The following is a 12853-nucleotide window of genomic DNA, read 5'->3' as shown; positions in this document are numbered from 1 at the left end:
AATTTATGATTTATGTTTACTTGAAAGATTTTAGGACTTATGATGTCTTTGAGAGGATGTTCGAGTTAAGTTATTTTTTAAATAATTTTAATTTAGGTTGGTGGACGTTTTACGATTTTATGCGTTGAATTAATATTTTTTGGATTTTCAAATAATAGTTGGTTGATTTATTTAAAATGATGAAAAAGTATTTTTAAAATAATTTATGTATATACATAGTAATTTCAGCCGAATGAATTAGAAAGAAAAAAAATTTCTAGTATATTTTAAAGAAAAACGAGTAATTGACGTTTCAGTTTCACGCTCTTCATTTAATTAACAGTTAAGCTAAATTCCACAACCGTCATTAGACGGAATCAACTTATAATTGCTTTATGAACAATCTATTTGAAACAAACTACAGCTGTCAAATTCAACTCCTTGAGCTTCACTAATTCAACGAGAACACATAATCAATATTTGTGCGAACCTCAATAGTTGAAGGATACATCTAATCACGAGTTCACAATTTCGTGTGATTTCTAACAAAAAATTTTCATATTCGAGCTTATCCTAATATTTTTAATTCCTTTTACGATCAAGAAAGTCAGAACTCAAGTCTGATTGTACTCATCAGATTATGGTAAGAGCGCCTAGTAACAGTGTCCCATGATCCCTTATATATCACTGATAGTGCATACGAGAACCTTAAGTTATAGTTAGCGTACAATTCAGTCCTTTCAACTCATATATTCTGATCGAAGATGCAACCATTGTATACCGAGAGTTACAAATGAATTTGATAATGAAGTGATGTATCTTTGAGTAATAATTGTGACATGATATGCGCAACTAAGGAATCCCATTTCTAAAATACACATGTCTTACTCTGACCAGAGATTCCTTACACTATTAACTCATCAGATCACATTAGATATCTTCACCCGTGGGTAAGTGCATAATCATCGACTACAATACATAGACTTTTACGTATTTCGAAACTACACCCAATCTGATCACCACTTGTTGACCCTCAATGGAGTCGGTAAACAGATCAAAGTGCATACTCGTATGTATAACCTCTATGTTGTCCCGGATCAAAGTTCTAATGGCGTACAACCATAACTGCAAACTATTCCACTCGATAAATGATAACCACTTGGACAGTCCGAGGGAAGGTTCTTCAATGAATCATCAAATGATCACCTATCTGTATGAATGAACATATTCACGCCCATACCAATGAAACATGACATTTACATCACATATGCTAGTTTCAAGCTCGAACAATCTTTATCTTTATTTTAACGGCTAGATCAATTAGGAATAAGTTTAGATATATACTACGCTTCCTAATGAGTTTCACGATCTTATGTTGAGAGGCAGACCACATGGTACCTATTGTATATTCAATGAGTTTATCTATGCATTTTGCATGAGTATACATATAAAATAAATGTCATAATTGGATATATCGTAAAATATTATTATAATAAAAGTTGTTTTTATATTAGAGTCAATAACGTTCAAGTAATAAATTGACTTGCTGAACACTTACTCTAGCAATTTAAACATAAATTTATCTTATAATTGTTAAGATTAATATAAATAAAATCGATAAATGGACATAGAAAATGCCAAATAATATTAATTTTGTTGACTATATATCTAGTACTTCCGTAAGAAAATATAATTGGCGTTGAATTATTGAGACGCAAGCGTAGGACAATGATACATGCCTAACAACGTACCACCTCTAGCGAGAGAGGCCCCAACCAGACAATTTCCTCCATCGATGCAAGCAGATAACTTTATTCTCCATCCCCACATTGATGCCTAGATTTTATTTTTGTTTATTCGAATTAATAATAGATGTTGTTTCATAAATTTATTTATATTATTAACTATATATAAATATTAATATCTATATGTTAAGCGATGGTCCAACAAAGTAACATAACACATATTTTTTATCATTCACCTGAACTATTTATCTTCGTACGATATAATACAACTATTGTTATTAAAATATGTGAAAAATTGATCTCGATGTGACATAGACTAACTCCGTAACCATCTTCAGTCTCTAATGGTACACCAATTTCAAAATTATCCGAATACACGCAAGAATTTGATTTTCTCATTCTCAAAATGACTTTGATAGTAATTTGAAATATATATATATATATATATATATGTAAATTAATTTGAAATTTATTTCTATACAAAATTTATCACTAAAAAATATATCAAATTATAAATAATTCAATGAAGTTTGATTAATAATCTGCCATATGCAAGTGATGATGTGATTGGATTTGTGACTTGTCATCATTAATCAAACATTAGACTAAACCCAAATAAATACGTAAACCTTACTTAAATTGTTGGTTTTAATTTAATTATTATACATTTTGTGTGGCAAATGCATATTTGTGGGCACCCTCCTGTCTTATCGTGTAAATAATTGGAGATCGATTTTCAAACAGAAGTAGGTAAGACAGTTAGCCCTTGTATTCTAACTTACACGTGTCGTTTATTGATTCGTTCGCATGTATGTTAGTTTTTTTTTCCCCCAAAATATTTATTATAAAAAAATTTTAAGGTTAAGGGAGATGCAAATTATTACATACATGTGCGCTGAGGAGAAATGATATCATATATGAAAATTTTAAATTATTTTTTTTAATGGAATTTTAGTGTTATCGCCTCTAGAAAACTCTAATGTATGCTCCATATTTATAGCTCTGTCGTAGCATTATTGATTTATATTTATTACCATATCCACTTGCTTCTCTTTTTTAATAATATTAATATATATTTCAATAAATAGCCGTGATTGAATTATGTATTTATTTAAATATACAAACGTACGTGTGCCACGACTAAAAGTAAGACCCACGCACATTTAGATTGTTTACCAAGAGTAACTGTGACATAGGCATATGAGGTAGGGACGACAATTTACTCCGAACACGTTGGAGAATCCGATACCCGACCGAATAGAAGAGAGTATGGAGAAATTTTTAGACCTGATTAAATAATTGGCTAATCGGATATGGGGATTTTCGGGTTGGGTATGGAGGTGGGTTTGATATAATCCGACTCACACCCGAACTGAATACCCGTTTAAATTAATATATATAAATATAAATATATATGTATCTATATATGTATATATATAGTAATTATATTTATTTATATTAAAGATTTATCTTCTCAAATCCAAGTAAATTGATACTTTTCTTTTCTCTTCCCTTTCATTTTCACTTTTACGTTTCAAAGTTTTACTACTCTTTTATTTTTCATTCAATTTATCATATTCTGGTAAGTTTATTCAATGTTTGACTTCAAAAATTGAATAATATTTTATTTCTTGATTATGGTTCTTGTATTCCTTTTTTGTTTACATATTTCCCAATTCATTTAGGGTTTTTTTAACCAATTAATTTTGGGAGTTTGGAATGTACGTGACTTTGTTTTTTTATTGGTTTTGGTTTTTTTTTTTAAACTTGGGCTATTTTTAATATTTGTTATTTTTTCTATAAAGTTTATTTTTCAAATTTTTATCATTAATAATTTTTCTTATTGTTCATTTAAATAATTTTTTAAATATTCATAACTTCATTGAAACAATTTAAATTTGAAAAAATTCAATTGTATATGATAATAGGGTATTTGGGTATGGTATGTGTATCCGATAATCTGATGAGTATGAGGATGAAGATGAAATTCAATACTTGATGGGTATGGGGATGAGTATGAGGATGAATTTAATAAATGAGTATGAGGATGAATATATGAAATCTGACTCATACCATATCCATTGACATCCCTAATATGAGGAAGCAATAAAAAATTCTAAGAAGACCAAGAGAAACCTAAAATCCCATCTTTTCTCTAGATACAGATTCTTGATTAACAAGTTCTGCCTTGATGGATCCTGGTATCGATGGATTGAGAGCTGTTTGCTGTGGAGCCATAAACAATCCAGAGTTTGAGTCGAAAGATACTCGACTATGTACGCGTACCCAATATACTTGTTTGGTTATAATCACACGGTGCCTGCTCACGAGATTAGAGAACACTAGTTGGACGAATGCGTCTATTATAATTAAGGGCGTTGGGAGGGGCCGTAAGTGGTGCTCACCCTCATAAATTTCTATATGGATATGTACCAAGGCAGAAACTTTCTGCCTCACCAGCCCCATTCACCAGATTATGTACACCAATCGGCACCAACAATAAAATGTAAATTGTTGAAAAATGCGACCAATAATGGCAGTGAATTTACAGTCAGAGTAGGGGTCACATTTCAAAGCGAACATATGTGATATAAAAGATGGCATAACACTCGCACTCATTATGACGCAATAGTGGAAGAGAAACGGAAAAGGGAGGAAACTCTAGCCACAAGTAAAGATGGGAACTGTCAAAAATATACAACACTTCGCTACAGAAACAAATCATGATGGTGTGCAATTACAAAACAAAACGAAACTCAGATGAAATTAACCAATTAAACATTCTAACAAGCTGAAGGATTGTACTACTCAACTACAAGAGGTCAATGTAAATGCCTCCATGCAAAATATTGGACAGCCACAAAAATGTTGGTCCAAACACTCGATTCAGAAGCATTATGTGGTCCACAGAAAAATCCAAACGAACTATTAATGGTCTCATTAACAGCTAATACATGAACAAAACCTAAAGCTTTAGTTGTGTACATCCAAGAACAGTTCCCCGGCACCGCGTTATAGGAGCCACCTGACGCCAAACCAGTCTCTCGCTGCCCAGTGTCAGAACATCGACATCAGAGGTAGCCTTGATGTCCCAATTCATCCTGTCCGGCCCGATGACACCTCCAATTATGTAAATATCGTCTCCCAAGCCTATCATGGCAAACCCAATTTTACGACGAAACTCGGATGCGGAGACTATCAACTTATTGGAATCCCTTTCCTGTTTGTAAACCTGGCCATGACTCATTATATAAAGCTTACCCTTAACAACTGCCATAGGACCCTGAAGCCAACCATAGTCATGAACAGTCCAACCCTGCTTAATATTTTCCAAGACTTGTATGGTTGACAATCCCTTGTGCAAGATATGAACTTTACCCCCAATAACAAAACCAGTACATGCAGTATTATGTGTGTGGTGGAGATCAGGTATAGGAACCCAATCATCCTTTTCAGGGTCGTATATTTCGGCTTTGGAGATTGATTTACGGGAGTTGGTAAAACCACCTGCAACAATTATCTTTCCATCCAATTCACAGCATGCAAACATGGCCCTAGGGACGGTCATGGCTGCGCACAAGTACCACTGCCGAGTTATTGGATCATATGACCAAACCTCGTCTGATGCAAAACATCCATCCTGGTCACCAGTCAAAGGGTCCACAGCATCACTACCACCACCTAGTACATATAGCTTTCCTGCAGCAGAGACGACACCAAAGTGGGCAAGGTGCCGAATATTTGAAGGAAGATCCGGGAGAGTAATCCAAAGGTCATGTAAAGGATCATAAAGCTGCCACAAATTGTCAGGGTCATAAGCACATACACATATAAAATCCTCAGTTGCATTGACCTCCTCACGGGCTTTGAAAAGCTCATTGCTGTGAATGGCATTGCGCCAGGAATGGGAAACAAGTTCCAATTTAGGATGTAGATAAAAAGGAACTCGTGCAAGACACCTTATGGCCACAGCATCTGGAAGGCCTTCAATGAGTCCAGACATGATTACTGTAGCAGCTCATATATTTCTCGGCTCCAACAGAATTAATTTGCAGCTAGGTAAGAAATAGACGCATCTGTCTGATACATGAAATTGAGATAAAGAATGTTAATGGGATTAGTGTGAACTATGCAAATTCATGAAAAAACACATGGCTTTCCTTAACAATAAAAAGTTCTCGATACAGTTGGGTACAAATATATAACTTACAGTATCTTGTTTGTCACCGATAGTTTTTGTTTCTATCATATTCATATAAATTCCAGCCAACGCCCACAGGAATATTTTACTAATAATCTTTATATAGACTGTACAGCAAAAAAGTTATCTTGGAGCTCAAAAGATTTCAAATCCAGCTAGCTTGGCAAGGTCGCCTGCCTTATTTCCTCTCAATTAACAAAACACAATTATAACTCCCAAATAAGCCAAAAAAAGGCATGTTCTCCAGATAACATGACCATATTTATTTATTTTTGGCAGCAGAAAAACTCCAAAATGTCAACCTTCTTTATTAAGTCGGAAATCAAAGGAGAAGGAAACTTCAATGGCACGGAGCCATAAACTTATATGGTAAAAAAGGAGAAAACTATGTTACACAAATACATATACCAGAACCTGGATAGACCTTGTTTGACATTTGTGCACTCGCACACACACACACACACACAAATTATATAGATGCATTAAACATGATTGGTCTTTTGCAATTTGTAATTTGAAGTATACATCATATTATCAATGAATTCTATTTAAAAATGTTAATAAGGAATTTTTATTTTTATATGATTTACATTTATTGTTTAAAACAAAAAAGTCAATAATATCTAAGTTCAAAATATATTATTACGACAAAAGCCAAAACTATTAACAATATCAAACACCATCAATATATTTAAGGCTGCTCCAGTATCCAATTTATATCCATAAAAAATCCATACCTATATTCAAGAATAAAACTGACACGATACATCACATGTATGGGTCTGTTTTGGGATTATTGTGCATCATCAGGAATAAATTTATAATATTTTTCTACTAATATACATCTACAAATTAAACTAAAGTACGACAAGTTTGGAACTCTAAACCTTATAACAAGCCACTTCCACAAAAGCATACAGTTTTTAACAGGTCAAGGAAATACATATAAGGGAAATAGAACCAAATACCGAAATTTGATATAATGGTTCAATAAACTCGATATTCAACAATGTTAAGCATTTTTTCAGAACAGAAAAAGATCCACTGTAGTCACCAAGGACAAGATCAAAGACAGATAAAAGTCAACATGTCCTTAATGATCAAACCTTACAATTAGCCATAACAATCACAATTGACAATATAATAGTATAGTGAAGCCAAGGGTCTACAAATTATAATTAATTATACATTGGACAAAACCCAGAATTCAGTTATGGAAGGAGGGCCTAAAATGTATTTTGAGAGTGAAATTTAATTTTTTTTAGCAAATTTAAGCATAAATTCCGTCACTCACCACAATGCCTGGCCTTGATATTATAAAAGGTTGTGTGATAATTGAACTAACAGATAATGAAATTATCTTCCCAATTAAGCATGCAAAAGTAGAACTACCAGTTCAAATTAATTGACCGTGGGTCATCAGATTGCATTACAATCGCAAACACAAGCCCTCATTCTTTTAAAGCTTAAATGATGAAACAAACAAGAACCCCCAACAAATTTTGTCAGCATTTTAACAACGAATAATCCCATAGTTCACCACATGTATGTATAGACCAATTGTTTTCATTCAAAAAATGTCTCTTCAAAGCACTCAAATTGAAATCCACATGCATTTAAATCAGACACCAACGGTAGGCAACAAATGCATCCCAAAATAATCTTAAAAAAAAAAACCGCCATCAGAAAGAGAAAAAAAAATCCAATTCTTCCTTCCAAAACCAAATCCTTCAAATTCATATCCAAACCCAAAGCGCAATTGGAAACGTACCCATACAAACTCAAACACCGTAAAATTCCCACGAAAGGCGAAGGGTCCCCTCAACATAGAATCGAGGAAAAAATCACTGTAACTTCAGTTCAGTAGATTCCGAACGAAATTACAAACCAACCCCAGAAAGCAAAATGCCAGAATCAAAACAAACCTGAATCACCAAGAGCCCGATCAGGAACCAACTATCCAGCTCCCGCGTCCCGAAAATGGGGAAAAAAAGGAGAGAGAAATACTTTTGATTCTGCGTTGAACCAGTCGATTGCAAACGTATCACGAACATCAAAACACACAAATCTTTCTTTCACAAATCAATTAAGCAATGAATCCAAATTGTGAATGAATATCTGGTAAAGGAGTTTTAGACTTGGAATAGGGAATAGAATTAGGCATAATCCGATAGGGAAGTTTCCATTTTGGGCTTCCCAATGTCACGTGTCCGGCACCTGTTCTTTCTTTATTTTTTGTTTATTTTCCATTTCTTTACCCTTTTTTTTATTTTATTGATTGATTGTTTGGAAAATAGCAATAATGTAAAATATCGTAGCTCTATAATAATTAAAATATCACGAGCTATAAACACAAGACTGTCATTGTAATAGATAATATCTCCAAATTTTATTTATTTTTTGAAAGGACTCGATTTATCGCTGATTGTAAAATTATTTCCTAAATCTAAATCAATTTTATCTTGAAATTATATATATATATATATATATATATATATATATATATATATATATATATATATTAATTTCCCCTGACATTAATAATTAACAAACTACATTGAATAAAATGAACCGAGTTGGTGGAAATTTTTTGCAAGCTGGTTCCATCTGTAACACGGCAGGCATGGTGTGGTCTTCCTACCACATATATACTATTATATCAAGTATGAAGGCTGAAGGCCTTAGAATAACTATCTTTGAGGACACCAAAATATTTAATTCCTTAATTACCCTTCTTACCATATTTAAAAAAATTTCAAGTCATTCTATATTTTAAATAGAAAAAATCAAAATAAAACTTCCCTTTTAAATCGAACAATTTTTCTAAATCGAAAATAATTTTGTGTCAATTATTTAATATTATTTGATCAAATTAAAAATAATAATAGCACATGCAATGTATGTGCATCTTTTACTAGTTAATTATTAAATGTTTTGTTATGAAGTAAACATACACTAACAACTTCCTATTAATTTTTAATTTTATTTTTTTTAAAATAAATATATATATATGGCAGATGTTCAACAAGCTAACTTGTTATTTGAGTTTTATTGACTCTTATGTAAAAACAATAAATATTTTAATAAAATTGTATTATTTTATCCAATTATGATATGTAACATGAGGTATGTCTCTCAATGTAAGATCATTGAACTAATTAGGAAGCGCACTGTATATTCTAAATTAGTTGCTAGTCGATTCAGTATAAAATAATGATAAATATCTCTCGAGCCTGAGACTAGCATATGTATTTTAAACGTCATTTTTCATTGGTAAGGGCATGAAGATATCCATTCATACAGATGAGTAGTTATTTGATAATGCACTGAACAAACTTCCCTCAAAATTTTCAAGTGATTACTACTTATCAAGTGTAATAGTTTACGGTTATGATTGTACATCATTAGCTATTTGACTCGGTACAATGTAGATGTTCTACGTATTAGCCTGCACTTTGATCTGTTTACCGACTTCATTGAAGGTCATCAAGTAGCGAGGTTGGGTGTAATTTCGAAATACGTAGTTGTATAACCCGAAAAATCAGACTAGTATTAGCCATGCATAATTACTATTATTTAAAAATTTAAAATGATTTCTTTTATATTTAAAGCATTAAAAGTTGTTTAGTCATGATCATTTATTTTAATCGCAAAAGTTTAGTTTTATCTTTGCGGTAAATAAGCGAGGTCGGACCGGAGTTGGAGTATTGAGATAAAATTTAATGATAACAAAATGTTTCTAGAATTTATTTAAGATAAAGAATAATTTATTTTAATGAAAAAGAATGTTTAGATATTTAATTAATTAATTGGAGTTAAGTAGTAAATAAGTTCTTTTATGCCCAATAATTTAATTAAAAACCTAAATTAAAATGTATGACCAATTATGATAAATTAATCTAGACCTATTTTATTTAAGAAATTATAACTTAACATGTTAATAACTTATTTTATAAGAATTAGACATGCAGTCAAGAAAATTGCTATCATAACTTAATTTAATCATTTCATTAAAATACATAATAAGTGTTTAAAACTTTAAAGAGTTAAAATTCATAATTTAAGCAATATTTTACCTCCATTTAATTGCTAGAATTCGGCCACCTCCTTTAGAAATTTTAAAAAAAATTGACAACTCACCAATTTTGATTCCATTCCTTATTCTTTCTTGGGAGATAATTCCCTCACCTTTAATCAACAAAAAATTAATAATTAAGAAATATTTCTACCCTTATTTGATAGCTAGAAATCGGCCACTCACTCCTTCAAATCAAATCAAATCACACCTCATTTCCTTATCTCTCAAACAACTATGATAGAAAGAAATGTAATTGCCATCCAACCTCCTCATTTAATTGGTAACCTTTCCCTCATTTTCCTAGACTTCCTCCCACCCCATTCTCTCGAAAATTCAAAGTAAATTAGCAGAGAAAAATCGTGAGAAGCAAGAAAAAAATACGAGAGAAAAGTAGAAAAGAAAAGGAACTCCGTCTCCGCCGCGCCATGTTCGTCGTAGTGTTTGTTTTCTTTCGTAATCAAATTTCTAGGCATGTATATGTTATTCTTTTCTCTTCAATCAAGTCATATAATGATTTTTAAACATCACATGTACACAATTTAAAGGTAAAAACCGAAATTCTGACAGCAACATTTCACAAAATTCTGCACAGATTTTCGGCTTCCACCCATGCTTCACGGTTTTGGCTTGTTTTTGTGGTTTCAGGGGTTGGCTCGATTCCAGGCGCTCAAGGCTGCATTTAGAAACGTTATAGAGTGTGTTAGGAAGGTGTTAGTCCATTGGTTTAAGCCCTTCCCCCTAGGGCCCTTAGCCATGGTTCAAACCACATCTTAGGATGTTGGAAGAGGCTCTGGTCGGTGGTTCAAGCCCCAATGGTCAATAGCCTCGTATACAAAGCGATGCAAGCACAAGTGTTGCTGCTGTAATTGGACAGCAGCTTGAGCTTCGGTTCAGGAGGCTTGTTTGAGTTCTTGGTTGGCTTTTAGCCTATGGACTTGGACTGGACAATACCTCAATGAGTTAGGAAGGTCATGTTTTTTGGCCGTTCGTGATTTGGTTAAGTTTAGAGGTCGTACGAGAATTTATGGTGCGATGTGCCAAAGTAACTCTCGAAAGAGCGTTTCACGATTTTGGCCACCATTCAAATCTTTTCGTGTACTACAACCTAGGATCATGTTTTCCAGTATTTTAGGTGTATTTTAATCATGGCTAAATGATGGTTAAATGTCGGTTTAGGTTGGTACGAAGCCATGGTTGAATATTAAATTTGTTGGGCGTAATAGTCTCATTTTTAGTTCGATTTTGAAGTGCTGGTCAAGTTAAGTTATTTGCATGTTTCTCATGTTAGAATTAGGTCGTAGCGAGCCTGGGAACGATCAACTCAATTGGTAAAATATAACAGGATTTTAATTATAATACGTGCATAAATATAAAATGTTTATTTTTGAGATATATGCGATATGTCTTGTGGTCAACTCACGCTTATGGGATTATTGCTTCACCCGGTGACTTACGACCGGTTCATGTTCATGTATGGGTACGAATATCTAGTCCAAAGGCTGTGATGATCTCTACCACCCAGTATACTGTGGTTTAGTCTGATCAGACGTGCATGTTATGTTATGTTACGTTATGGGCCACTTGCGTAGAACATTATCTCAACAGAAAATTATGATATGCTATTTTATGATAGATCTCTATCGAGCAAACATTTTACGTACGATTTTTCAGATATGCACGTATTTATAATTATCCATGTCACGATTTTCACCTTACGCTTACTACACAATATTTTTATGTTACACAAAATTTTATGAAATATTTACTTGTTATTCACGATATATGCATGCTGAGTCTTTAGATTCACTAGACTTGATTGTTGTAGGTATTGATGAGGTCGGGACGGAGAGCGGGGACCACTGAGCTAGCTTGGGTCGGCAGTAGTTGTAGAACCCGAAAATCAGATTACGTATAAGCCATGTATTATTGCTACTATTTAAATTTAAAAAATGAATTTCTATAAATATAAAAAGTGTTTAATTAATTTTTTTATAATTGTTAAGTCATGATTATTTATTTTAAAGGTAGATTTTTAGTTTTATATCTTCAGGATAAATACGCGAGGCCGGACCGGAGTTTAGAGATTAGAATTAAGATTAATAATAAGAAAAGTATTCCTAAATTTAATTTAAGTCAAGGATTAATTTAATTTAAAGAAATAGAATGTTTTAGGATATATTAAATTAATTGGAGCTAAATTATTAAATAAGTTCTTTTAGGTTCAATATTTAATTAAAGCTTAAATTAAAATATGTAAACAAATGAGGATGAATTAATCTAGGTATAATATATTTACATATCATTTAAATACTTAAATTTTTAGACCATGCATGCAATGCAAGATTCTATCCTAAAGCAATTGGTTAATTCATTAAAATATATAATGAGTGTATTAAACCTTAAGAAGTTAAAATATAAGCCTTAAACAATATTATACCATGCCAAAAATTAGTAATAATTTTCGGTCAAACCATTTTTAGGTGTGATAACTCCTCATTCAAGTCACCTCAATGACCTTTAAAATGAATACAATTCCTCACCTTTAATTCAATAGTTATTAGTAAATTCAAATACTATAATACACCTCAATCTTACTCAAACCATTATCCTAGCAAATCAACGTGCATATGCAGTAAGAATAAGGAATAAAAGCAACGGCAGCTAGAGGAGAAATCATTTCAAAACCATTCCACTTCTTGACTTGTAACCTCTCACCTTAATGCATATTATGGTATCTTTAACACCTCTTGTAACCATCACCTCCATTACATACCATTCCTTCATCCCATATGGTTGAAAATATCAGAAGCAATAGGCTACTGAAATCGTGAGTTAGCAGCAAGAATAAAA

At 32.4% G+C, this 12853-nt stretch overlaps 1 protein-coding gene across 1 annotated transcript; it reads right to left on the bottom strand.

Moving 5' to 3' along the window:
* Positions 1-4466: 4466 nt before the first annotated feature.
* On the bottom strand, positions 4467-5727 carry LOC140808671 (F-box/kelch-repeat protein SKIP30-like). Its single transcript, XM_073165827.1, has one exon. The coding sequence runs from the start codon at positions 5725-5727 to the stop codon at positions 4690-4692; it is 1038 nt and encodes a 345-aa protein (XP_073021928.1). The 3' UTR covers positions 4467-4689.
* Between the last annotated feature and the right edge of the window lie 7126 nt (positions 5728-12853).

Source organism: Primulina eburnea, chromosome 13 (genome assembly GCF_022965805.1).
Source record: "Primulina eburnea isolate SZY01 chromosome 13, ASM2296580v1, whole genome shotgun sequence".
Classification (NCBI taxonomy): Eukaryota; Viridiplantae; Streptophyta; class Magnoliopsida; order Lamiales; family Gesneriaceae; genus Primulina; species Primulina eburnea.
Note: the sequence above shows the minus strand (reverse complement) of the source record. Positions and strands in the feature narration are given on the sequence as shown.